This window comes from Papio anubis, chromosome 16 (assembly GCF_008728515.1).
Source record: "Papio anubis isolate 15944 chromosome 16, Panubis1.0, whole genome shotgun sequence".
Lineage (NCBI taxonomy): Eukaryota > Metazoa > Chordata > Mammalia > Primates > Cercopithecidae > Papio > Papio anubis.
Window position 1 is genome coordinate 73,003,993 of NC_044991.1, and position 27,466 is coordinate 73,031,458.

General features: G+C 50.7%; 2 protein-coding genes and 1 long non-coding RNA gene across 7 annotated transcripts; 1 reads left to right on the plus strand and 2 right to left on the minus strand.

The window, feature by feature from the left end:
• On the minus strand, positions 1-2,146 carry LOC103887986. Its single transcript, XR_652285.3, has 3 exons — positions 2,069-2,146; positions 983-1,060; positions 1-194 (listed from the first exon to the last, which is right to left on the minus strand). It is a non-coding gene; the product is annotated as an uncharacterized LOC103887986 (long non-coding RNA).
• SNX21 (sorting nexin family member 21) lies at positions 1,516-10,779 on the plus strand. Of its 4 annotated transcripts, XM_009216022.4 has the most exons (5): positions 1,516-1,839; positions 2,099-2,372; positions 2,864-3,021; positions 8,805-8,815; positions 8,987-10,779. In XM_009216022.4, exons 1-5 carry the CDS (start codon positions 1,819-1,821, stop codon positions 9,003-9,005), a joined length of 483 nt encoding a protein of 160 aa, XP_009214286.1. In that variant the 5' UTR covers positions 1,516-1,818; the 3' UTR covers positions 9,006-10,779. The 4 variants fall into 4 exon arrangements, with proteins under 4 accessions (XP_009214286.1, XP_003904725.1, XP_009214287.1 ...); XM_003904676.5 differs by lacking the exon at positions 8,805-8,815; XM_009216023.4 differs by lacking the exon at positions 8,805-8,815 and having other exon boundaries at positions 2,864-3,014.
• On the minus strand, positions 10,043-27,394 carry ACOT8 (acyl-CoA thioesterase 8). Of its 2 annotated transcripts, none has more exons than XM_009216024.4 (6): positions 27,169-27,394; positions 25,143-25,276; positions 17,891-18,116; positions 12,555-12,712; positions 11,833-12,027; positions 10,043-11,721 (listed from the first exon to the last, which is right to left on the minus strand). In XM_009216024.4, exons 1-6 carry the CDS (start codon positions 27,294-27,296, stop codon positions 11,687-11,689), a joined length of 876 nt encoding a protein of 291 aa, XP_009214288.1. In that variant the 5' UTR covers positions 27,297-27,394; the 3' UTR covers positions 10,043-11,686. The 2 variants fall into 2 exon arrangements, with proteins under 2 accessions (XP_009214288.1, XP_003904726.1); XM_003904677.5 differs by having other exon boundaries at positions 10,043-10,278; positions 27,169-27,393.
• Positions 27,395-27,466: the final 72 nt, after the last annotated feature.

Consider the following 27,466-nt stretch of genomic DNA (forward strand, 5'->3'; position numbering starts at 1 on the left):
CATTGCACTCCAGCCTGGGCAACAAGAGCAAAACTCAAAAAAAAAAAAAAAATCCCCAGCCCCTCTATTTCCCAGATGTGGATCTTGGGGAAGTCACTTTACCTCAGTTTCTTCATCTTGAAAATGGACCATTAATGTCCAGTTACAGCCTCTTCCCCAGGACGCTGTGAGGGACGGATGTGACAGTAAAGTGCCTAGAGCGGGATGTAGAAAGTGGATCCTCAGAAAATAAGAACCCCAGCCTTTCTGCTCACATGGGAAGGCAGGGAGCTGAAATACTTTCTGCTTATTCTAAGGCATTTTCCCCTACCTCTCTGTCTTGCACCACCCAGAAAGGGCAGGAGCTACTTTGGAGAGATTTTGATTTTATTTGTTGTATAACTATCAAAATCTGCCCTAACAACTGATATCTAGGCTTTGTGACAGGAAGCCACAATAACTTTCTCTTGACCTGCAGCTGCCCTGAGGATAAAAGATAAAACAAAGCTGGGGAGCCGCTGAGATGATCAGGCCTGCTGCACGGGAAAAGGGCAGTATGGGCTCCAGGCCCCATACTCAGAGACCTCTGAGGGAGGCAGAGGCAGGCAGATCACTTGAGCCCAGGAATTCGAGACCAGCCTGGGCAATGTGGCCAAATCCCATCTCTACAAAAAATACAAAAATTAGCTGGGTGTGGTGGCGAACGCCTGTAGTCCTAGCTACTGGGGAGGCTGAGGTGGGAGGGATGACCTGAACCCAGGGAGACGGAGGTTGCACTAAGCCAAGATGGTGCCATTGCACTCCAGCCTAGGCAACAGAGTGAGGTTATATCTCAAAAGAAAAAGAAAGAAAGAAAGAAAGAAAGAAAGAAAGAAAGAAAGAAAGAAAGAAAGAAGGAAGGAAGGAAGGAAGGAAGGAAAGAAAGAAAGAAAGAAGGAAAGAGAGAGACAGAGAGAGAGAAAGAAACCTCTGGCAAGCTGTGTGGTTTAGCCAAGTAACTCACCCTCTCTGGTCCTCAGTTTCCCTGTTTGCCTACTTCCCATGTATGAGGTTCAAATCAGATTGTGCAATCCTGCGAACACTGTAGGAACAATAATCATTATGTAAGTGATCACTTCGTCAGCCCTTGCTCTATGCCAGGCACTGGACGAGGATTCTTTTTTTTTTTTTTTTTTTTTTTTTGAGACGGAGTCTTGCTCTGTCACCCAGGCTGGAGTGCAGTGGCCAGATCTCGGCTCACTGCAAGCTCCGCCTCCCGGGTTCACGCCATTCTCCTGCCTCAGCCTCCCGAGTAGCTGGGACTACAGGCGCCCGCCACCTGGACGAGGATTCTTACAAGAGCTGCAAAATTAGTTTTAGCAGTACTGTTCCTGTTTTACATACGAGAAAATCTAGGCTCAGCGAGGTCAGATTCCAACCCAAATCACACATCTCCTGGCCTTCGTTTTCTTTCGGGAGACATGGCCTCCCTAATATCGCATAATTACTTTGTGAAGTTAAAGAGCGTTGGGTGGAAATTAGTGGGGCGGATTGGAGATGACGTGGGTGGGGTGGGAGGATTCCAGGAGGGTATGCGCCTGGCCGGACTGGGATGATTTTGCGGCAGGCCTGGGACTCCCTCAGGCCGACCTAGGCTTCCCAAGTCCCTCCTAGAGCCAAGGGCCCGGGATTCTCGGGCGGCTCGGGCGAGCGGGCGGGGCAGGAGGCGGGGCGGCAGCAGGAAGCGGCCCGAGCGGCGCTCGGAGCGGCCTGAGCCCAGCGGAGCCCTGCAGAGCCCGGCCGGCCTCCATGGGCTGCGGGGGGCTGCACCCGGACCCTTGGGGCGCGGCACGCCCCTGAATGCACCGTGGGGCGCAGGAGGTAGAGGCGCACGAGGCGGCGCAAGAGACGTTGGGAGGGTCCCGAGCCCCTCCGGGCAGGAACGCGGTCCTAGGCTAAGTGGGTTGCGGGGAAAGCGACGCGAGCTGGGTCCCCTGGTTCGCAGGACCTCGGACTGCCAGGGGGTAGGGCCTCCGCGCGCCCCTCCCTCTCCGGTTGGGCCCCGCCCCTCCTCCTCCTGAGCCAGGCTGGGGTCCTCCTCCTCCCGGACCTCGGACACAGCGTCGCGCGCTCCCCCCAGGGTGCCATGGCCTCCCGGCTCCTGCACCGGCTGCGGCACGCCTTGGCAGGCGACGGCCCCGGGGAGGCGGCGGCCACCCCAGAGGCCGAGCAGTTTCCGGAGAGCTCAGAGCTGGAGGACGACGACGCCGAGGGCCTGTCCTCCCGACTCAGCGGCACCCTCAGCTTCACCAGCGCCGAGGACGACGAGGACGACGAGGACGAGGACGAGGACGACGCGGAGGCTGGCCCTGACCCGCTGCCCCTCGGGGATGGGACGTCAGGAGAAGACGCAGGCGAGTGCAGGAGGACGGAGGCGGGAACCCTGGGGCTGGATTAGGCCTCCATCCCTGCTGCGTTCCCAGAGCATCCAGGGCGCTGAGTTGATCCAGCTGAAACTCCCACACTTCTTAAAGAGCCTGGGCCACCTCTTGGTTATGTGACCTTGAGAGAGTCTTAACCCCCCTCTGAGCCAAGTTTTCCCTTGTGTCAAGTGGGAGAACTCACTCTCATCTCAGAATTGGCTGCGGGCATTAAATGTACAGGGCCTGGGATCCGAATGGAAATGATGTATTAGCGATATTTTGAGGGTGGAGCTATTAATTTAGCCCCTACTGTCTGCCAGGCACGGTGTTTGGCTTCTCGGTGCCTCTCTGCCACTCAGTTTCCATTTCTGTAAAATGGGGGTAAATCCTGCCTCACATTGGGAGGATGAGTGAGGCCACGGCAGTGATTGATGTCGATCCTGGCCCTAGACCCATTGATACGACTGGTCATGTGTCTGCAGAACGGAGCCCCCAACCTGATGGGCAGCGGGGCAGTCAGCTCCTGGCGCGGCAGCTGCAGGATTTCTGGAAGAAGTCCCGGAACACCCTGACACCCCAGCGGCTGCTCTTCGAAGTGACCAGCGCCAACGTTGTCAAGGACCCGCCCTCCAAGTACGTGGTGAGTGAGGGTCCAGAACCCCTGGGCTGTGAGTCTAGAAGTACGGCTACGAGCAAGTAGGGAAGACCCCAACTTCCTGAGGGGTCTATGCAGTTATAAATGGCTACCTCGTTTACAAATGGGGAAACTGAGGTCAGAAAGGGGATGTAACTTGAGCAAATCCTCACACAAATGACTTAGTTTCCTTGAGACTGAGTGACGTGGGGATTAAGGACCTTCCTCTTATCCTGGTTTTGAGACTGAGAGAACTGGTGTGTGCACTTCCCTACCCAGCCCACAAGGTTTTTGCAAATTGTAGCAAGATGTGAGATAGGGAGAGACAGATGTTATCTGGGTCAAACTTGAGATCCAAGTTGCATGAGCTGGTGGTTAAAGAAATAGGCTTTCAATCCAGACCAACCTTGACTTCCACTTATTTCCAGTTGTTTGACTCTGGGTGAGTTGTTTAATCTTGGTCATGTTCCGTTTCCTCACTATAGCAATGGGGAAAATTCAGAGGATTACAGCGGGAGTTAAATGAGACAGTGGACAGAAAGCCCTTAGCAGTGTGCCTGGCATTATGAAGTGCTCAATGAAATGGTAGCAATGTCATTATTATTTAACTTTGGGTTGCAAATGTTTGTCATCTGGGGCCTGCTGTGTCCTTATAACACACAGGTGAATCAGTTCTCAAGCACCCGACCCTGTACAGAATAGTCTTGTCCTAAGGGCTAGACTTAGGGAGTTGGTGGAGGTTAGGATGAAGAGCAGTGTTGGGGAGGACCTTGGAGTCCCTTGCTGTTTTCCTTGCTGTTGAGAGACTGACTTGGAGAATGAGGTCTGCTCCTTTAATTGCCCGCAGCAACTTCTGCTCCAGTCCCTTTTCAGGCCAGGCCTGAAAGGCGACTGAGCTGGCCACTCCTGTCAGTGGCAGCTCTCCATCTCTCACTCTCCTCCTCTTCACCACCCTTCTCCACCTCTGACTCAGCAGGAGGGGGCCTGGAGCCCAGTCCCACATCTGGGCCTCTCCACCCTTTTCTGTTGCTGTTAGTAAGCAAGAGCCACACCCATGGGGTGACTACTCCAATTTCAGCATTTTTTTTGAAATTGCCCGGCTAGTTTTTGCATTTTTTTAAGTAGAGACGGGGTTTCACCATGTTAGCCAGGATGGTCTTGATCTCCTGACCTCGTGATGCACCTGTCTCGGCCTCCCAAAGTGCTGGGATTACAGGCTTGAGCCACCACGCCCGGCCTAAAATTTTTTTTAAGACAGAGTCTCGTTCTGTCACTCAGGCTGGAGTGCAGTGGTGCAGTCATAACTCACTGCAACCTCCACCTGGGCTCAATTAAGCGATCCTCCCACCTCAGCCTCCCAAGTAGCTAGGACTACAGGTATGCACCACCACGTGTGGCCAATGATGAAGTCTGAAGTGGCAAAGGTCTCAGAACTCTGGGGTGGACAAGGGTTCATACACAGGAAGGGGACACCAAGGAACAGCTCAGAGGCTGAGAGGAATGGGGGTGACTGTGGGTACCTGGATGGGAAGGGATGACAAGATAGAGCAGGATGGCCAAGTATGCCCTGGCCTGTGTCTGGAGAAGCTAGACACCTCCTCTGTACGATGGGGACTCTTAATTCCCCACTTAACTTGGGGGGGTGAAGGGCACAGGCTTTGGAGTCAGATCAACCTGGGTTTAAATCCCAGCTGGGCTGTTTTCCACCTGTGTGACTTAGGGCACGTCTTTGAGCCCTTTGCCCACTCTTTGAGCCTGCTTCCTCAGCTGTCAGAGATAAGGACACCTTCCCTGCAGTGCTGTTGTGATGATTAAATGAAATCATAGATGTAAAGAGTGCTTGGTACAGCAGGAGGCACAGGGTAAGTGCTTGGGTAATGGAACCACGATCATTATCACCATCTGGCTGCACTTTACAAGGATCAATGAGATAATGGATACAAAATGTAAACTAGATGAACATAAAGGCTTATTATATAGACCAGTGTGTCCTGAAGAAAATTGGTGTCCTAAAGTGTGTCCTGCAGAAAACTGGTTCCCTGGAATGTTAATAGCTGTTTCTAAATAAAGGTTTTGCAGGCAGTATGTTCTGAGAATGCAGTTAAATAAGAATACAGTAAGTGTCTTTATTGTTAAACTTTTTTTTTTTTTTTGAGACGGAGTCTCACTCTGTCGCCCAGGCTGGAATGCAGTGGCCAGATCCCAGCTCACTGCAAGCTCCGCCTCCCGGGTTCACGCCATTCTCCTGCCTCAGCCTCCCGAGTAGCTGGGACTACAGGCGCCTGCCACCTCACCTGGCTAGTTTTTTGTATTTTTTTAGTAGAGACGGGGTTTCACCGTGTTAGCCAGGATGGTCTCGATCTCCTGACATTGTGATCCGCCGGTCTCGGCCTCCCAAAGTGCTGGGATTACAGGCTTGAGCCACCACGCCCAGCCTATTGTTAAACTTTTTAATCCCTAATATTAATGTACACTGTGAATCTTCAAGAGGACAGGGTAGGCAAACCTAACTGACCAGGAGTGGCTACAGCGTTGTCAGTTCCACAGAACAAATGTGAGAGAAAGATCTGGATTTGCTGTTAGGGTGCCTTTAAAATCTAACACTTGTTAACTCTCCTTTTAAACCCGCTGGCTTGGAATTATCGGTTAATCCATATTCAGGTTCTCAGACCTGGGAGGGGGGGAGCTTAGTGGTCATCTTGCTCAGTGTTTTCCAAACCTCAGTCATTCCAGTACCTCCCTGGTTCTTGTCCTGTCTAAAAGTGCCACTTGTACTCTTTTCTTCTTAACATTTTTCTTTAAATGAACCTATTTTTTTTCTTTTTATTTGAGACAGAGTCTTGCTCTGTTGCCCAGGCGTGAGGGCGGTGGTGCAATCTCAGCTCACTGCAACCTCCACCTCCTAGGTTCAAGCAATCCTTCCATCTCAGCAGCTGGGATTACAGGTGCCCACCACCACGCCTGGCTAACTTTTGCATTTTTAGTAGAGATGGGGTTTCACTGTTGGCCAGGCTGGTCTTGAACTCCTGACCTCAAGTGATCTGCCCGCTTCAGCCTCCCAAAGTGTTGGGATTACAGGTGTGAGCCACTGTGCCCAGCCGAACCTATTTTTTTTCTTAAAATAAATTTATTTACTGAGACGGAGTCTTGCTCTGTCGCCTAGGCTGGAGTGCAGTGGCATGATCATAGCTCACTGCAGCCTCGAATTCCTGTGCTTACATGATCCAACTGCCTCAGCCACCTGAGTAGCTGGGACCACAAGTACCCAACTAATTGTTTTTCTTTTCTTTTTTGTTTTGTAGAGACAGGGTCTTGCCATGTTGCCCAGGCTGGTCTCGAACTCCTGGCCTTAAGCAGTCTCCTGCCTCAGCCTCCCAAAGTACTGGTATTATAAGTATGAGCCACTATGCCCATCCTTTAAGTAAGTTTAAAAGACAACTTCATAGCACTACTGCATGTGGAAAGTCTCACTTGCCACAGAGAGAAGCTAGCCATAAAAATAAAAGTAGTGGGCCAGGCACAGTGGTTCACGCCTGTAATCCCAGCACTTTGGGAGGCTGAGGTGGGCAGATCACCTGAGGTCAGGAGTTTGAGACCAGCCTGGCCAACATGGTGAAACCCCGTCTCTACTAAAAATATAAAAATGAGCCAGGCGTGGTGGTGCATGCCTATAATCCCAGCTACTCGGGTGACTGAGGCAGGAGAACTGCTTGAACCCGGGAGGCAGAGGTTGCAGTGAGCAGAGATTGTGCCACTGCATGCCAGCCTGGGTGACAGGGTGAGACTAAATAAAGTAAGTAATAAGTAGTGAAAATGAAACATCATTAAATCTTGCCTAGATGCTGTTGCCTAAAGAAGGCCCTGACCTGAGATCCACTTTCTGGTTCTTTTCTAAAAATGGAGATGAGAATTGAGAGTAGTTTTTTTTTTTTTGAGATAGAGTTTCACTCTTGTTGCCCAGGCTGGAGTGCCATGGCGATCTCAGCTGCATAGCCTCGCCTCCCAGGTTCAGCGATTCTTCTGCCTCAGCCTCCCAAGTAGCTGGGATTACAGGCATGTGCCACCAAGCCCAGCTAATTTTGCATTTTTGTTGCATGTTGGTCAGGCTGGTCTCGAATTCTCGACCTCAGGTGATCCACCTGCCTTGGCCTCCCAAAGTGCTTTGAATTATGGGTATTGATAAGTGACCACTGCAACTGGCCCAAAGTACTTTTTTGGTTTTTTTTTTGTTTTGTTTTGTTTTGTTTTGAGACAGAGTCTGCCGCTTGAGTCGCCCAAGGGCTGGAGTGCAGTGGCAGCGTCCTAGGCTCACTGCAAGCTCCCACGCCTCCCGGGAGTTCAATCTCAGCCTCGGTAGCTGGGACTACAGAAACCCGCCCGCCCTACGCCCGGCCTAATTTTTGCATTTAGTAGAGAGCCGGGGTTTCCCCGTGTTAGCCAGGATGGTCTCGATCTCCTGACCTCGTGATCCGCCCGCCTCGACCTCCCAAAGTGCTGGGATTACAGGCGTGAGCCACAGCCCGGCTCCAAGGAAGTACTTTTAAAACCAGAGCGAGAGCTGGCCGGCATGGTGGCTCATGCCTGTAATCCCAGCACTCTGGGAGGCCAAGTGAGGATCTAACAAGGTCCGGGAGATCGAGACCATCCTGGCTAACACAGTGAAACCCCCCTGGCTAACACAGTGAAACCCCGTCGTTACCAAAAAATACAAAAAATTGTGGTGGGCACCTGTAGTCCCAGATACTCAGGAGGCTGAGGCAGGAGAGTGGCATGAACCCAGGAGGCCGTAGCTTGCACTGAGCCGAGACTGCGCCACTGCACTCCAGCACTCCAGCACTCCAGCCTGGGCGACAGAGCGAGACTCCGTCTCAAAACAAAAACAAAAACAAAAAAAAACAAAACTGAGAGCTACTCAATTTGTAGTCAGAAAGATTAAAAACAATTAGGCTGGGTGTGATGCTCATGCCTGTAATCTCAGCACTTTGGGAAGCCAAGGTAGGAAGATTGCTCAAGGCCAGGAGTTCAAGGCTAGCCCTGGCAACATAGGGAGACCCCCCCCCCATCTCTACAAAAAAAAAAAACAATTATTTTTTAAATAGCTGGGTGTGGTGGTGCATGCCTATAGTCCTAGCTACTTGGGAGGCTGAGGCAGGAGGAATGCTTGAGCCCAGGAGGATGAAGCTGCAGTAAGCTATAATTGTACCACTGCACTTCAACCTGGCCAATGGAGTGAGACCCTGTCTAAAAAAAAAAAAAAAAGGGGAACCACCTCCTGATTCTGATGCGGTGATATTTACTCTAGTGCACACCACCTAAAAACCTCAGGTACCAATACTTGTACATGTCTCATTTTTGGACAAACACTGACTTGACCGAGCACTTCCTTCACTAGAAACAGAAGTGGACCCAGAGGGGATGGCCTTGCCTGAGGTCACACAGGGAGGGAGTAGCTGACCTTAGGTTAGAACTTGAGTCCTAGGCCAGTATACTTTTCACAGTTATGGCAATTGTGGCTATCTACAGACCTGTCCTCTGGGTCTAGTTTGGAAAATCCTGACCGGGGATGTGGAGGCCAGGTGTCCAAAGTGGAACAAGCTCCGTGCTGTTCCTAAAGGAGACCCAAGAGATTGGCCTGGGTTTCAGCTCTTGTCTGGTTTTCCAGCGGGGGCTGTCAGAAGAACTAACTGCTCTATGGGAAGGGAGTACAAAAAAAGGGGCAGCAGCCCCGGGCACTGAAGCTCATCTCTGTCTTTCTCTCTTCTTGCTGCCTTGGGCCTGGGTCATTTCAGACAAACCTCAGGTAAGATGGGACTGGGCTTCCCCGCCACTGTGGCAGCAGCTCCCGCCCTCCTGGGTGCTATCCCAGGGGTGAAAGGAAGAGGTGGGGAGGCACAGCTGGGAGTGTGGGGGATGGGGAGGGAATGGGCCCATGGACAACTTGCATTTGCCCTGACACCCACCCTCCCTGCAGCTCTACACCCTCGCCGTGATAGGCCCAGGGCCGCCAGATTGCCAGCCAGCTCAGATCTCTCGCCGTTACTCGGACTTTGAGCGGCTGCACCGAAACCTGCAGCGGCAATTCCGGGGCCCAATGGCTGCCATCTCCTTCCCCCGTAAGCGGCTGCGCCGGAATTTTACTGCAGAGACCATTGCCCGCCGTAGCCGGGCCTTTGAGCAGTTTTTGGGTCACCTGCAGGCAGTGCCTGAGCTGCGCCATGCCCCGGACCTGCAGGACTTCTTCGTGCTGCCAGAGCTGCGGCGGGCACAGAGCCTCACCTGTACTGGCCTCTATCGTGAGGCTCTGGCACTCTGGGCCACTGCCTGGCAGCTGCAAGCCCAGCTGGGCACCCCCTCTGGCCCAGACCGCCCCCTGCTGACCCTGGCTGGGCTGGCCGTGTGCCACCAGGAGCTGGAAGACCCTGGGGAGGCCCGGGCATGCTGTGAGAAGGCCCTGCAGCTGCTTGGGGACAAGAGCCTCCACCCTTTGCTGGCACCCTTTCTGGAGGCCCACGTTCGACTCTCCTGGCGCCTGGGCCTGGACAAACGTCAATCAGAGGCTCGGCTCCAAGCCCTGCAGGAGGCAGGCCTTACCCCCACGCCACCCCCTAGTCTCAAAGAACTGCTCATCAAGGAGGTGCTGGACTAACCCTTGCCTAGGTTTAAGGCCACTGTGAGGAGAGAGGCTGCCCCAGAATGCAGGGGAAGGACCCAATGAGGACAGAATAGCTGGGAGCACCTAGAAGTTCCAAAAGAGAATGTGAAGCAGATCAAGGAAACTTCTGTTGAGCTGGGCTCAGGATGAGCTTTGGCTGGGGTTCCCCTGGTATAGTACAGGGAAGAAGTCTGACACAGCCTCTCCAGCTGATAAACAGCCAAGGGGCTGTGGCACAGGTCAGGGGCAATGTTCCCTTGTTGGTGGGCCCCCAAGCTGGTGAGGCCTCCTCTGAAGGCCAGGGACTCTGCCCTGGAGTCCTGGAGTTGAGGGATGAAGGCAAGGTCTGGCCCAGGGCAATTAAAGGCCAGCCACTCCAGTGGTATCAGTCTCTTTATTGGATGTGAGGGCCAAAAGGGACTGTAACTGCTGTCTCAGGAATGGGGACAGATGGGAGGTTCTTGAAGCCCCAGGCCAAGCTGGTACCTCTGGCTACAGCTTGCTCTCTGAGACCTGGGGCTTCACTCGGATCACGCCCTCCTGGGCACAGGTCACAGCTAGGACTCCATCCTGACGCCACAGCCGCCCATGGACCAGCCCCCGAGAGCCACCTGTGGGTGAGGTGAAAGGTGAGGATGGCCTGCTTCAGAACAGCCAAATGCACTTCTTTTTTTCTGAAACAGAGTCTATGTTGCCCAGGCTGGTCTCAAGCTCCTGGGTTCAAGGGATCCTCCCACCTCAGCCTCCTGAGCAGCTGGGATTACAGGCTTAGCACAGCACCACGCCCGACCTCCAAGTGGACTTCTTGAAAAGGGTCTGGCCCAGGGCAGGGCTGCCCCACACAAGGGTGTGCTGAGTGTCGTGGCTGCTCCAAATGCCCTTTCTTGAGCTTATTATGGACCATCATTGAGGGGTAACTCCTCCCACAGGAACCCCACTTGATAGTTTAAAAGCACTTTCACACCTCTGCTCGCTTCCTCAAAAAGATCACGGAGGGAGGAGCTCTCAGAACAGTCTCCTTCAACTGCTTGGCCAAGCAGAACTGCTATACCTCTGGCCACTCGTGTTAGGAAACCTATTGGCTCCCTGTATAATAAATCAAGCCAGATCCTCCAAGTGGTGATTCCTGAAAAATATCCCCACTACCACCACCAAGGGGAAGAAGGGGCTCAGCAGAGGAATTAAAGCCATGAGGTCTGGCCTCTTCCCTCCCCACCTGGAGATTCTTGCTCCCTTGCTGGCTTTGGGCCTGAGTTTCATGTTTATGAGGATGATTGCTGGTTTCCCTTACACATAGCAGAGCTCACTCAGTTCTCACAGTAGCCAAAGGAAGCAGTTATGTGTTGTGCAGTTTTCTAGACCAGGACTGAAATCCAGAGAGGGTCAGGAATTTGGTTCCGTCATGAGGCCAAATCTGAACCCATGTCCTCACTTCCAGGTTATCAATCTTGGATTGGGATGCTATTGGTACGTGAGAGTACCCCTTATCTGAGTATAACGAGTCCTTAAGTTTTTCCCTTGGTTTATTGAGCAAAGCCTTTCTTCATTTGAAATGTACTCCCTTGGAAAGGAGGTCAGGGTTCTGAAGCTAGACATTGATGAATGAGTCTTGTTTCTCTCTCTCCCCTGCAAGGAATGTCCAAGCAGTGAGGCCCTTAGGGACCACTGAATGCTCCAACCCCAATCAGCTTAATCAGAGTCACTTAGAGAACTTAAACATACAGTTTCCTGGACCTTATCCAAGACCTACTGAGTCAGAATCTTGAGGGTGGAATCAGAATCTGTTTTGAAAAGGCATCCCCAAATGGCAGTCTGATGGGCTGCCGGGTTTGGATACCATTGCTGTAATGTAACCCTCTTTGTTTAGATGAGGAAACAGGCTCAGACGGAAGACACGATTTGCCTATTGTAATAAAAAGAATCTGAACTGGTTCTGGGACTAGAACTGGGTCCCTGGGAGAAGGTGAATCACATTCCCAGCACATTCTAGCAATTTAGAGCAGAGCAGGTGTCCCAGCCTCACCCTCTCATTTTGAAGACGAAGATGCGAAAGCCTAGGAGGGAAGGAAAGGAAGTGACCTGTGCAGTGCCACACAGGAAGTCAGGGGAAGTCAGCATCTGCCACCCAAGGTCAGTGCCCTTGTCCCACACGGCCCCACACTCACCAGCCCAGGGGCTCTCGCACTCATAGAGCATCCAGTGGTCAGCTCGGAAGGGGGCGTGGAACCACATGGAATGGTCCAATGAGACCATGAAGTGCACCTTGTGCTGCCACTGGTGAGGCAGCACTGCAGTGCCCAAGAAGGCATAGTCGGAGATATAGGCGGCCACGCAGCAGTGCATCTTCATGTCACCCTCGCCTGCAACAGGTCCCCATCAGCCCTGGGCTCCTGGGCTTTCCAGCTCAGGACCTGCAGGGAGGTAGGGAAAAAGGGACTCCCGTGCATGGGTGTGCAGACTGGTTGCTGCACAAGAGCACTTGGCCTACAGTGTGTATGTGTGACGGGGGATAAGTGAGATGGTGATATGGGGAGGGCAGGGGTGAGCAGGGACTGAAATTCACCAAGTCTCCCACACTAGGCCCCAAAAGGGGTGTCATCTTCCAATTTGCACAAAGACACTTTACGGTTAGCAGCAAAGCTGGACAACAACCCCAGTGAGGTGCCTTGCCTTCCTCAGAAAGGCCTTGTGTTGGGATTATAGTCACCTCCACATTCTCCCCATGCAAAGGGCTAAGAGGCCCCAGGTGAGAAGCTAAGCCAACTTCCGCGTCGTGCAGATAAGGAAACAGGCCCAGAGAAGGGAACTCATGTGCCCAAGGTCACACAGCAAATGAGTGGTACACCCCTTGGAGAGTGGTTTCCTCCCATCCCTGGGGTCATCTTACCAATATAGCCCCGGGCTCGCACCCAGAACATCTGTTTGGGCTCCATTCTCTGCAGCTGGCTCAGGGGGGATGGGTTTATTGGCTTGATCTCAATGGGGACCTCCTGAGCAGCAATTCGATTGAGCGCCACTGGGTACCTCTTTTGGAGGTTAGGGTCCCTGAAAGTAAAGGGGAGAGGGATGGGGTGAGACCCAGGAAGAGAGGAAGTCACATCTGCATTGCCTCTTCTGACTCCCCTCATTCTTCCACAGGGAAGATATCCCCAAAGCTCCCCTCCCCTCGTGCCAGGCAAGATAGTGCAGTGTTTGAATCCCTTCTTTGCCACTTATGAGCCATGTGGTCTTGTGCTAATTAGTAATCTCTCTGAGTCTATTTTCCCATCTGCAAAGTGTGGATAATGATAGTAACCTACCTCATAACCAACACTGAAGTCAAGATCACGTATATCTAACCAACACATCATAGTAATAAGGCATACCCGATAATATGCCCTGTTCTAAGCATTGTACATACGATAGTATTCCTCATAACAACCCTGTGAGATAGGTACTATTACCCCCATTTCATCAGTGAAATAAGCACAGAGTCCAAGTAGCTTGCTTAAAAACTGGAGAGACAGGATTTGGACTTAGGCAATCTGGGTCCACAGTATGATTATTTTCTGTTTTTTTAGAGACAGGGTTGTCTTCTCACCCAGGCTGGAGTACAGTGGTGCAATCAGCTCACTGCAGTCTCCAACACCCAGGCTCAAGCCATCCTCTCGCCTTGGCCTCCCGAGTAGCTGGGACTAGAGGTGTACGCCACTATGCCTGGCTAATATTTTTATTTTTTCTCTTTTTTGAGATAGAGTCTAGTTCTGTCGCCCAGGCTTGAGTAAGGCAGTGCAATCTCAGCTCACTGCAACTTCCGCCTCCCAGGTTCAAGCGATTCTCCTGCCTCAGCCTCCCGAGTAGCTGGGATTACAGGCGCCTGCCACCACGCCCAGCTAATTTTTGTATTTTTAGTAAAGACGGGTTTCACTGTGTTGGCCAGGGTGGTCTCGAACTCCTGACCTCATGATCTGCCCGCCTCAGCCTCCCAAAGTGCTGGGATTATTTTTCCTTTTTTCATAGAGATGAGGTCTCCTTACGTTGCCCAGGCTGGTCTCAAAATCCTGGACTTAAGTGATCCTCCTACCTCAGCCTCCCAAAGTGCTGGGATTACAGAAGTGAGCCGCTGTGCCCAGCCACTTCATTATTTTAAACACTCAAGAAACACTCTGCCTGACTTGGCCTGAGTTATAAGTTATGAAACCCTAGACAGTAGGGAACATTGTGTCCCCCCAGGGGGAGGAGCCCACTCCAAGGAATTTCCTTCAATACAGTGACAACCACCCACAGTGGTCTGCACAGGTACTGCCATTTTCACCCCTGTCCTCTGGAGTGCTGTCCCACAGAACCTTCTATGATGACGGAATGCCTCTCTGCACTGCACACTATGGTAGCCACTAGCCACATGTGACTATGGAGCACCTGAAATGTGACTAATGTAACTGAGGAACAGAACTGTTCATTCTATTGACTTTGTTTTTTTTTTTTTTTTTTTTAGATGGAATCTCGCTCTGTTGCCCAGTCAGGAATGCAGTGACTCGATCTTGCTCACTGCAACCTCTGCCTCCTGGGCCCAAGCGATTCTCCTGCCTCAGCCTCCTGAGTAGCTGGGATTACAGGCGTGCGCAACCACGCCTGGCTAATTTGTGTGTGTGTATTTTTAATAGAGATGGGGTTTCACCATGTTGGCCAGGCTGGTCTCGAACTCCTGACCTTGGGCAACCCACCCGCCTTGGCCTCCCAAAGTGCTGGGATTGCAGGCATGAATCACTGTGCCCGGCCCTATTTAATTTTAATTAATGTAATATAGCCACAAGTGGCTACAGACTACCTTACTGAACAGTACAGATCTAAATTCAAGGCCCTTTAACAATGTCTTCCTCTCATTTCAGCAAACATGTGTCGAGTTGCAACCACACACCAGGCCCTGTGTTTTTTCTGTTAACAGTGATATAACTACAATTCACTGCCATTGTGCTAGTTAGTACTAGCACACTACGTGCCTTATCTCTTTTATTTCATTTAATCCTCACAGCAACCTTATAAGGTAGGAATATGATTAGCACCATTTTATAATTGAGAGTACTGGCTCAGAGTGGGAAAGCAACTTGTCCAAACTCACACAGCTAGTAGGGGCAAAATCTAGGATTGAATCCAGGACTTTCAGGTTCCCAAACCCACATCCATCCCATCATACTCTGCTGCCTCCCCAGTATCTAGCATGAGACAGAGACACTATCTCCTCATGATATAGCTAAGAAGTAGGGCAGAAATGAGCATTTCCTTTTTTTTTTTTTTGAAATGGAGTCTCACTCTGTTGCCCAGGCTGGAGTGCAGTGGCTCGATCTCAGCTCACTGCGAGCTCCACCTCCCGGGTTCACGCCATTCTCCTGTCTCAGCCTCCTGAGTAGCTGGGACTACAAGCGCCCACGACCTCGCCCGGCTAATTTTTTGTATTTTTTAGTAGAGATGGGGTTTCACTGTGTTAGCCAGGATGGTCTCAATCTCCTGACCTCGTGATCTGCCCGCCTCAGCCTCCCAAAGTGCTGGGATTACAGGCGCGAGCCACCGCGCCCGGCCAAGCATTCCCATTTTTTAGACGAAACTAGGGCACTGGGGAGTTGAGCACTGTCCCACAGCAGGTGAGCATTAACAGAGGCACAGTCCTGGCTAGAATCCATGTGTCTGTCCTGTGTCTGGACCCAGAGCTCTTTCCCCTGCACCAGCATTTTTCAAACTTTATTAGGTATGATCCAAAAAAATATATTTTACCAGGTATTCAAAATATCTAACATGCTCCCTGGTGGTCTAATGGTTAGGGGAAAATACATATTTGTATTTTTGTATATACGTTTCATATACATAAAACATGCAGGTGGCTGACGCCTGTAATCCCAGCACTTTGGGAGGCCAAGGCAGGTGTATCACTTGAGGTCAGGAGTTTGAGACCAGCCTGGTCAACATAGCCAAACCTGGTCTCTACTAAAAAAATACAAAAATTAGGCAGGCATGGTGGTGTGTGCCTGTAACCACAGCTACCTGGGGGGCTGACGCATGAATATCGCTTGAACCTGGGAGGCAGAGGTTGCAGTGAGCCGAGATCACGCCACTGCCCTCCAGTCTAGGCAACAGAGTGAGACTGTCTCAACACAAACAAACAAACAAAAAAGATATGCACTAAGGCAAAAGGCAGTGACCAATCAAACACAGGCCATAGCTCCACAGCTCTCTAGAGGACACTCACTCCTGGTGCACATTAAGTCCTAAGCTGCTGGACCAGGGGCCTGAGGGAAAAGAGGGAATCACTTAGGGGACTGGGGAGGTGGTATTTACCAAGTGGTAAGTTACAGAAGTATTTCAGTATATATATATACTTTTTTTCCGGGTATGGGGAAATTATGGCTCATGCCTATAATCCCAGCACTTTGGGAGGCCGAGGTGGGTGGATCACCTGAGATCAAGAGTTCGAGACCAGCCTGGCCAACATGGTGAAACGCCATCTCTACTAAAAATACAAAATTCCATCCTGGCTAACATGGTGAAACCCCGTCTCTACTAAAAATACAAAAAAAAAAAATTAGCCAGGCATGGTGGCAGGTGCCTGTAGTCCCAGCTACTCGGGAGGCTGAGGCAAGAGAATGGCGTGAACCCAGGAGGCGGAGCTTGCAGTGAGCTGAGATGCGCCACTGCACTCCAGCCTGGGCAGCAGAGCGAGACTCCGTCTCAAAAAAAAAAAAAAAAGATACAAACTTAGCCGGGCGTGGTAGCAGGTACCTGTAATCCCAGCTACTTGGGAGGCTGAGGCGGGAGAATCGCTTGAGCCTGGGAGGCAGAGGCTGCAGTGAGCCGAGATGGTGTCACTGCACTCCAGCGTGGGCAACAAGAGCAAGACTCCGTCTCAAAAACAAACATATAAACAACAACAAAACAACTATATGTATGTGTGTATATATGTATATATATTTGTGTATATGTATATATGTGTGTATACATGTATATATGTGTGTGTATATATGTATATATGTGTGTATATGTATATATGTGTGTATATGTATATGTGTATATATGTATGTATATGTATATGTGTATGTGTGCGTGTATGTGTGTATATATATATTTTTTCTTGAGACAGAATCTTGCTCTTGTTGCCCAGGCTGGAGTGCAATAACATGATCTCGGCTCACTGCAGTCTCCACCTCCCAAGCTCAAGTGATCCTCAGCCTCCTGAGTAGCTGGGACTACAGACGCATGCCCCCATGCCCGGATAATTTTTGTATTTTTTGTAGAGACAGGGTTTCACCATGTTGCCCAGGCTAGTCTTGAACTCCTGGGCTCAAGTGATCCTCCTGCTTGGGCTTCCCAAAGTGTTGTTATAGGTGTGAGCCCCCACACCCAGCCCCAGCTTTATTGTTAAATTAGAGATGGAGTCTTGCTGTGTTGGCCAGGCTAGTGTCCAACTCCTGGTCTCGAGCAATCCTCCTGCCTTGGCCTCCAAAAGTGCTGGGATTATAGGTATGCACCACCGCACCTGGCCAAGCCCTTCATTTTATACCATGGCCCAATACAGACACACACCAGGAACACACACAACTAAACCTCAAGTTTCACAAAAGGATTCTTGCCCTAAATACATACATATTATTCACTCCAATATCTTCTTTTCCTTTTTTTTTTTTGAGATGGAGTCTCGCTCTGTCGCCCAGGCTGGAGTGCAGTGGCCGGATCTCGGCTCACTGCAAGCTCCACCTCCCGGGTTTACGCCATTCTCCTGCCTCAGCCTCCCGAGTAGCTGGGACTACAGGCACCCGCCACCTCGCCCGGCTTTTTTTTTTTTTTATTTGAGACGGAGTCTCGTTCTGTTGCCCAGGCTGGAGTACAGTAGTGCAATCTCGGCTCACTGCAAGCTCCACCTCAAGGGTTCACGCCATTCTCCTGCCTCAGCCTCCCGAGTACCTGGGACTACAGGCACCCACCACCATGCCTGGCTAATTTTTGTATTTTTAGTAGAGACGGGGTTTCACCTTGTTAGCCAGGATGGTCTTGATCTCCTGACCTTGTGATCCACCCGCCTCGGCCTCCCAAAGTGCTGGGATTATAGGCGTGAGCCACCACGCCCGGCCCCAGTATCTTCTTTTCTAATCTGTATTTTGTAAATGCTGGTCAAGACCCACTGAAGGATTCCATGACCCACAAACAGATAGGAGCTGCATTTTGAAAAGTCTGCCATGGAGCCTCCAGGTTTCTCACCTTAAATACTGGTCAATGAGGGTCTCACAGTCAAGCAGCTCTTCTGGTGGTGGCACAGTGGGCATGGAGAACTGGTGCTGCATGGGGCTGGGCTGGGCCTGCTGGAAGGAGGCCTGGCAGATGAAGATGGGCTTCCCATGTTGCACGGCCTTCACAGAGCGCACCGAGAAGCTCGACCCTGTTCGTGTCCGCTCCACTTGGTACAGTACTGGCACGTTTGGGTCCCCTGCAGTGGGCACAAGGGCACAGTGGGTCCACAGGCCCTGTCATCATGACAACGCCTGACAGGCACTCTATTACTCATCTTCCATTCCATTTCATCTCGGTAACTACTCACTGAGGTCTGCTAAGGTCCAGGCACTAGGGATACAGAGAGACCACCAGGCCCTGTCATCGGGCTGCTCCCTGTGCAGGTGGAGCTTTTCTTTAACAGCACAAACTGCAGAGACATTGACAGATTCCTTGCATTCAAATCCTGGCTCTACCACTCACCAGCTGTGTGACCCTTCACTTCTCTGAGCAGTGTGCTCATTTGCAAACTGGGGATCATCATGGTGCTCATCGCTTACAGGATTTTAATGAAATGAGTCCATAGTTGTAAAGTGTTTAGCATAATATCTGGCACATAGTGAGGGCTCTATATGTGTTTGTTAAATAAAATTAATACTCCTTCCAGCCGGGCGTGGTGGCTCAAGCCTGTAATCCCAGTACTTTGGGAGGCCGAGACGGGCGGATCATGAGGTCAGAAGATCGAGACCATCCTGGCTAACATGGTGAAACCCCGTCTCTACTAAAAAATACAAAAAACTAGCCGGGCGAGGTAGCGGGCGCCTGTAGTCCCAGGTACTCGGGAGGCTGAAGCAGGAGAATGGTGTAAACCCGGGAGGTGGAGCTTGCAGTGAGCTGAGATCCTGCCACTGCACTCCAGCCTGGGCGACAGAGCAAGACTCTGTCTCAAAAAAAACAAAAAACAAAAAACTCCTTCCTTCTATCTTGCTCCATCTGTGCCTGGGATCTTATCATCAGTCCCAAACAATTATTCTAGATCAGGGAGCAGTAAATCTAGTCTCCAGCCTGTTTACTGTTTATTCTGTTGTTTTCTTTTTTGAGAACAAACAAAGGCTATTTATTCAGAGCTTGTTCTTTTTTTTTTTTTTTTTTGGAGACGGAGTCTCGCTCTGTCGCCCAGGCTGGAGTGCAGCGGCATGATCTCGGCTCACTGCAACCTCCACCTCTCAGGTTCAAGTGATTCTCGTGCCTCAGACTCCTGAGTGGCTGGGACTACAGGGGTGCACCACCACACCCAGCTAATTTTTTTTTTTTTAGAGCCAGAGTCTCGCTGGGTCACCCAGGCTGAAGTGCAGTGGCGTCATCTGGGCTCACTACAACCTCTGCCTCCCAGGTTCAAGCCATGCTCATGCCTCAGCCTCCTAAGTAGCTGGGACTATAGGCGTGTACCACCACACCCAACTAGTTTTTGTATTTTTAGTAGAGATGGGGGTTTCACTATGTTGCCCAGGCTGGTCTCGAACTCCTGACCTCAACTGATCCACCCACCTCAGCCTCCCAAAGTGCTGGGATTACAGATATGAGCCACTGCGCCCAGCCAATCAGAGCTTGTTATAGCAGGAAGTCAACCACCATCACTTGCTTTTGGCAGAGACTTAGGCGCAGGCAAAGGAATGGGAACGCTCTGTAATGGAAAAAAAGGCTTCACGGAGGCTCTGATTGCAGGCTTTTGGCATGGGGAAGCAGTTGGTGGGCTAACTAGAAGCACGACATCTGGCTGGGCACGGTGGCTCACGCCTGTAATCCCAACACTTTGGGAGGCTGAGGCAGGCAGATATTCTGAGGCCAGGAGTTCAAGACCAGCCTGGCCAACATGGCAAAACCCTGTCTCTACTAAAAATACAAAAAATTAGCCAGGCGTGGTGGCACACGCCTGTAATCCCAGCTACTCGGGAGGCTGTGGCAGGAGAATTGCTTGAAGGTGGGAGGTGGAGGCTGTAGCAGAACTGCTTGAACCTGGGAGGTGGAGGCTGCAGGGAGCCAAAATTGCACCATTACACTCTAGCCTGGGCAACAAGAGTGAAACTCTGTCTCAAAAAAAAAGTGGGACATCCTATGTGATTGGTTAGGGGTACACATTTGGCTTTCTCTGGTTGGTCCTAAGTTGGAAGCAGGGGCAAAAATTAGGGCAGCTATCAGTTATTAATCAAGTCCTGGCTTTGGGGGCCAATTGCTACACTGGTCATTATTTGGCTTGCTGGACTGGTTGGTAAAGATAGTGGTCCGACTTCCTACAAGTCTGACTTGTGGACAGTAGACTGGCTTCCTGTGCTGGTTGCTGCTATTGTGCATCAGAGTTCTGTTTTTCTACATGGTCTAGCCACTGTTTGTTTGTATATTCAGTCTCTCCCAGGCAAGGTCAGCCGTCAGTCACTTCACCCCTGATGTATATGGAAGCCATTTGGTCCTTCACTGTCAGGTGTCTCTGCTCCAAAGCAGAGTGGAAGAGCCTGGGCAACACAGGGAGACCCTGCTTCTACAAAAAATAAAAAATAAAAATTAGCTGGACATGGTGGCATGTGCCTATGGTCCCAGCTAATCAAGAGGCTGAGGCGGAAGGATCAGTTGAGGCCAGGAGATCAAGGCTGCAGTGAGCCATGACTGCGTCACTGTGCTCCAGCCTGGGTGACAGAGCAAGACCTTGTCTCAAAAACAACAAGAGCGGCCGGGCGCGGTGGCTCAAGCCTGTAATCCCAGCACTTTGGGAGGCCGAGATGGGCGGATCACGAGGTCAGGAGATCGAGACCATCCTGGCTAACACGGTGAAACCCCGTCTCTACTAAAAAATACAAAAAACTAGCCGGGCGAGGTGGAGGGCGCCTGTAATCCCAGCTACTACTCGGAGGCTGAGGCAGGAGAATGGTGTAAACCCGGGAGGCGGAGCTTGCAGTGAGCTGAGATCTGGCCACTGCACTCCAGCCTGGGCAACAGAGCGAGACTCCGTCTCAAAAAAAAAAAAACAAAAAACAAGAGCACCACCACCAGAGTAGAAGGCACTGGCCAGGGATAAGGCAGCCAACAACAAGCAGGTGAGGGAAGATTTGGAGAGGAAGAGAACTTCCCTGGTTTCCCTGAAGTTCTCACTTTGAGTCAGGCCGGCCTTGGGGAACCCTGACATCTGGGCCATGAAACATCTTGGGGATGACTTTCAACCATCAGATGAAAGAAGCAGGTCTAGAGAAGTGTTGCTTCCTTCACTCTGATGCAAATGGGGAATCAACCGGGCCCCAGGGCTCAATCAACAGCAATAAACATCACTGTCTGAAGCCAACTGGCCTGCTCAGGTGTCTGTTATCAGGCACTGCCACCAGCAGCGCTTCTATCAGAGTAGGAGCTCCTCAAGGTTAAAGGCGTTTGAGGAGGGCTTACCAAGAGTCCAGACACCAGAGAGAGCTAATTGTGCAGTCTGCTTTCAGACACTGGGAAGGCAGTCTCCCCTCCCTATCACCAAACTTGGGGAGAAAAAACAAAAAAACCTCGAATCCAATCCTTGGTCTGCAGGTAAGCTAAAGTACAGATTCCTGAGGAGGATCACAGAACCTTCAGTTCTCTGGTCTACCTTTCAGTGTGAATGAGTTCCAGCCCTATTCTTGAAAATTGTTATTGGAACACAGCAGGTAGGCCCTGAGGCATATCGAAGGGAGTTACAGATTATGGAGTGATGCAGGGTGCCAGACAGCATTGGACAGGAGAGTATGTTTCCTCATGTTGGTCTCACAATAACCATGTAGAGCCACTCTTACCCCCATTGTACAGATGAGGAAACTGTTGCCTTAAAATACAATTTTTTTGTAATAAAGTCATGCTCATTTGTTTACATATTGTCTATAGTTGCTTTCACTGGCAAAACCTAAAATGTTTACTATCTGGCCCTTCTAGAATGTTTGCTGATCTTGTTCAGAATTCTTTTTTTTTTTTTTTTTTTGAGACGGAGTCTCGCGCTGTGTCACCCAGGCTGGAGTGCAGTGGCGCGATCTCGGCTCACTGCAAGCTCCGCCTCCCAGGTTCAGGCCATTCTCCTGCCTCAGCCTCCGAGTAGCTGGGACTACAGGCGCCCGCCACCATGCCCGGCTAGTTTTTTGTATTTTTAGTAGAGACGGGGTTTCACCATGTTAGCCAGGATGGTCTCGATCTCCTGACCTCGTGATCCGCCCGCCTCGGCCTCCCAAAGTGCTGGGATTACAGGCTTGAGCCACCGCGCCCGGCCCAGAATTCTTTAAGCTCTAAATTTACCTCTGTAGAGAAAAACTAAAAACAAAACAAAAACCCAACTAATTAACGTTAAAAATTAACGTTTTTAGAAAAATAACTGATATGATAAATGGCCAAGGACCAACCCTCCCCCTCCCCCATAACATCTTTTATTTAAAAATGTAATTGAAACATCTTTTTTTCTTTTTTTGAGATGGAGTCTCAATCTGTCGCCCAGGTGGGAGTGCAGTGGCGCAGTCTTGGCTCACTGCAACCTCCACCCCCCAGGTTCAAGCGATTCTCCTTGCCTCAGCCTTCCGAGTAGCCGGGATCACAGGCTCGGGACACCATGCTTGGCTAATTTTTTTTTTTTAATGGAGTCTTGCTCTGTCACCCAGGCTGGAGTACAGTGGCACGATCTCAGCTCACTGCAACCTCTACCTCCCAGGTTCAAGCGATTCTCCTGACTCAGCCTCCCAAGTAGCTGGGATTACAGGTGTGCGCCACCACGCCCGGCTAATTTTTGTTTTTGTTTTTGTTTTTTTAGTAGAGATGGGTTTTCACCACATTGGCCAGGCTGGTCTCGAACTCTTGACCTCAGGTGATCTGCCCGACTTGGCCTCCGAAAGTCCTGGGATTACAGGTATAAGCCACCATGCCCAGCCAAAAAACAGCATTGGTTTTAACGTCCAATATAGCTGGCAGAGTCGCATCACAAACAGATAAAAGCGCTCCCCTTTTTGCCTTGCAGCCAGGAAGCTCAGAACTAAACATATGAAACTGCAACAGTATGGCTTAGCCAAATTTTGACATGATCGTTTCTCCCAAATCCCCTGTTACTACTGGCCTGATGTCCTTTGACTTTTAATATTCCCAGAATAGCTACCAATTATTTTAGCTATCTTGCAGTCTTTCAAGACACAGGCAGGGGCACAAATAATAATAATTATTATTATTTTGATGGAGACAAGTCTCACTCTGTCGCCCAGGCTGGAGTGCAGTAGCGTGATCTCAGCTTACTGCAACCTCCGCCTCCTGAGTTCAAGCAATTCTCCTACTTTAGCCTCCAGAGTAGCTGGGACTACAGGCGCATGCCACCATGTCTGGCTAACTTTTTGTATTTTAGTAGAGACTGGGTTTCACCATTTTGCCCAGGGTGGTCTCGAACTCCTGAGCTCAGGTGATCCACCCGCTTCGGCCTACCAAAGTGCTAGGATTACAGGCATGAGCCACCACGCCCAGCCAAATTATTATTAATTTTGAAATGGTAGCCTGGACACGGCTCATTTCACGCTGCTCCTAGATGAAGAATTTCCAAGAAAGAGGATCTTTTCCCCAGAACCTGGGATGGGTACCCTGGCAGCTCCTCCATTGTTTAGAATTATCGCCCAAGAGTTTAAGAGAGAAGCAAAGAAGCAGGAAAGAGTTTGGCACTCGAAGACACATAAACCAGGTTCACATCCTGGCTCTGCCTCCTTGGGCATTGTGGGAGCTGGTTCCAAACCTCTTCGGGTTTCCCAGAATGATGGCAGGAATGCCTGCCACCCATGTTTACTTATGAAGACTAAACAAGATAATGCACACAATTATGCTCTGTATTATACAAATTTTAATTATTCCCACAAGTTAATCATCAAAAACTAATATTTATGGAAAACTAGATTATGCCAAGCCCTGCACTAGATACTTTACTGGCAAAGACTCATAGCATTCTTCCATCACAGGATGAAGAGTCAGAGTTCAAGTAATGCTCCCACCTCCACAAAACAAAACAGCCAGGTATTTCACTAGGCTGGAAGGATTACAATATCAAAAGGCTGGTACTTACAACCAAATTAAAGAAACAAAGCACATATTTACTCCCAACTAGCATAAAGATAAGAACCTGGCTGAGCCCAAGGTTAGTATTCAAATACTTTATAGCAGTGACTGGGGGCTGAGAAGAGGGGGGCCAATCAATATGCCTCAGGGATAAGGAGTAAGGGACACGGGACAGTATGAAAAAGTGTATTTACCATTACAGGGATAATTTTCATATTTATAAAATGAAGGAGGAACCCCACTGTTTTCTTAATACAAATCACATACTGTAAAGGTCCACAAACTTCTCAGCTGAGGATCTACACAGAACACGTGGGGGTATCTGCTCTAGGGGTAAGAGGGAAGGAGAGAAAACAGGTTTTTTTGTTTTTGTTTTTTAGCATAGGTTTTGCTTTTATTTTCCTTTTATTTATTTTTCTGTAGAGACAAGGTCTCGATTTGTTGCCCCGGCTGGTCTTAAACCCCTGGGTTCCAACAATCCTTCACAATGGCCACCCAAAGTGCGGGGATTATAGGCATGAGCCACCACACATAGCTTTTAAGTGACTTTATTTGACCCCAGAGCTATAAGAAGCTGTAGAGATCGTTCCACTAAAATACCCCTGGTCCTACCCTTCTCCATTTTACAGCTGAAGTAAACCAAGCTGTAGGGCGGGGAGCTAACCTCACAAGGCCACAAGGTAAATTATGGATAAAGCTGAAGCTAGGCCCTACATCTTTGGTTTGTTTTTATTGACCCGACGCTCAGTTGACAAAAGAAGCCTTAGATCCCTTGATTCTCAGGCTGGTGCTCGCTTCTCCAACCCAAGCTGCCCTACCTCCACACCTCTAGCAGAGGTCACAGCACGCTGAGAACCTAGCACAGCGCTTGGCACCAGGAGCTATGTTGAGAATGGAAGAACAAAAGGCCCACAAGGAGCAGTTAAGCAACAAAGTCTTGTGTCATTATCAGCCAGACATCAGGTACCCAGTGAGTTCCAGCAAGTGTGAGGTCCAAGGCTCATTGTTAGCCCCAGACCTTGTTCCACCCTAGACACTTAGGGTGACTGTGTCCGCCATCCCTCCCCCTTGTCTTCCAGTCTCCCTCTCTTCCCTTTTGACCTCAGCCCCCAAGGCCAGAATGGCTGCTGGGCTACCAGAGCTGGGTTGGGGCAGGAAGTGGGGGGTTTACCTGCCCGAACAAAGTAGCAGTGCAGGGAGTGCACGTGGACGTCTTCACTCACAGACTTGGCTGCAGCCACCAGTGCCTGGCCCACGATCTGACCGCCAAACAGCCTCTTGGCCGGTACCCAGTAATGCCTTCCTCTGTAGGGAGACGGGAGAAAGAGGGAAAGACTTGGGAACTGGGCCAAATTCTACTACCCTCGCTGAGACTCTAGTGCATGATCTCTTCACCTTATTGGGGTTTGAGATCCTTTTGAGAATATGGTAAAAGCCATAGGTCCTTTCCCCAGGCAAATATCCTTATGCATAAAAATCTTCTGGGCCAGGCGCAGCGGCTTACGCTTGTAATCCCAGCACTTTGCGAGGCTGAGGCAGGTGGATCCTTTGAGATTAGGAGTTCAAGAGCAGCCTGGCCAACATGGTGAAACTCCGTCTCTACTAAAAATACAAAAATTAGCTGGACGTGGTGGCATGCACCTGTAATCCCAGCTACTCAGGAGGCTGAGGCAGGAGAATCACTTGAACCCAGGAAGCAGAGGTTGAGGTGAGCCAAGATCGCACCACGGCAATCCAGCCTGGGCGACAGAGCAAGACTCCATCTCAAAAAATAAAATTAAATAAATATATAAATGAATAAACAACAAGAGCCCTCAGACATCAAGTCTAACTCCTTCAGTGTACAGATGAGAAAACTGCAGCTTGGCCCCAGAGATGAAAATGCTTGCCCAGAATGTAGGCCCACTGGAAGCTGAATAATTAAGTCTCTAGCCTCCCACGCCCCAGCTGTTTGGCATTTTCTGTAACAATGAGTTACAAATAGCCCTCCATGACCTGGCAGGTGGCTCTCGCCTGTAATCAATCCCAGCACTCTGGGAAGCCGAGGTAGGAGGATCGCCTGAGCCCATGAGTTCAAAACCAGCATGGGCTCCAAAGCGGGGCCTCATGTGTACTAAAAATAAAAAGGTTAGTTGGATGTGGTGGCGAGTGCTTGTGGTCCCAGCTAAACGGGAGGCTGAGGCAGAAGGGTCACTTGGGCCCGGGAGGTCGAGGCTGCAGTGAGCCATGTTCGTGCCACTGCACTCCAGCCTGGACAACAGGGCCAGATCTTGTCTTCAAAAACAAAAATCAAATAGCCCTCCAAGAAGTTATTTATAATTCCTTAAGTGGAAGAAAGGGAGCTCAAAGCAGGATAACTTCCAGTAAAGCCAGGAGAAGCCTTGCTGCAGGGGCTGGAGGCGGTGGCTCACGCCTGTAATCCCAGCACTTTGGCAGAGATGGGCCGATCACAAGACCAGAAGTTCGAGACCAGCCTGGCCAACATGGTGAAACCCCGTCTCTACTAAAATAAATTTAAAAATTTGCTGGGCCGTGGCGCGCCTGTAATCCCAGCTAATCAGGAGGCTGAGGCAGGAGAAATGCTTGAACCCGGGAGGCGGAGGCTGCACTGAGCCGAAATCACACCACTGCACTCCAGCCTGGGCAACAGAGCAAGACTCCTGTCTCAAAGAAAGAAACCCTCGCTGCAGTCAAGAATTTCAGCAATGCTGGGAAGGAAACAAACATGCTTAGGCCTTAGGATAAGTAATGAGATACCAGACCCACCAAATGGTACTGGGGGCGGGATATTGTGAGAAGAAAAGGATACTGAAGACAAGGAGCTGCGGGGTCTGTTTTAACGTTGATCCATCAGCTGTGTGCCCTTGGGCAAATCACTGCCCTCTCTGTGCTAGCTCCCCTGTGAAGGCTTAGGGCAGGCTGCCGAGCAGGGTCTCTCAGGTCACCACTATATTTGCTCAGATCTCCAGGACTACCTAGAGATGGGGCTGCGCAGACCTCGCGGCAAGGAGAGGAAGGGAGGAAGCCAGAGCAGCGAGGACAGCTCTGTCGGGGATGCGTTCTCTCCTAATTGTGGCAGAGGGTGCATCCTACGCAGAGCCATCCTAGTTCCGGAGCCAGGGGCCCCGGGGGGCGGCAGTCAAGATCAAGAGTTTCTGCCCTAAAGAAGGGGATGCTGGGCAGGAGCTGCCGGCTACCTGAAGAGATCCTCGTCCAGCGGCTCGAGGTTGAGCACGGTCGTGACCAAGACGCTACGGAGGTCCCTAGGGGGATCGCCGCGGTCGCCACAGCCCTGCCCATCTTCTGGGGCCTGCGGGGACGACATCTAGCTCAAGGCTGCCGGCCCTGAACACCCGCTCCGCGAAAGACGCGGAAACATACACTGAACCTGACGCTTCCGGTAGATTGCCTTAGTAACCGGAAGTCTCCTGCAGACCCCGGGAAGGCGGAACCTAGGTTATGATTGGTCAAGACTCCTGTCAGTCCGCTGGTGGC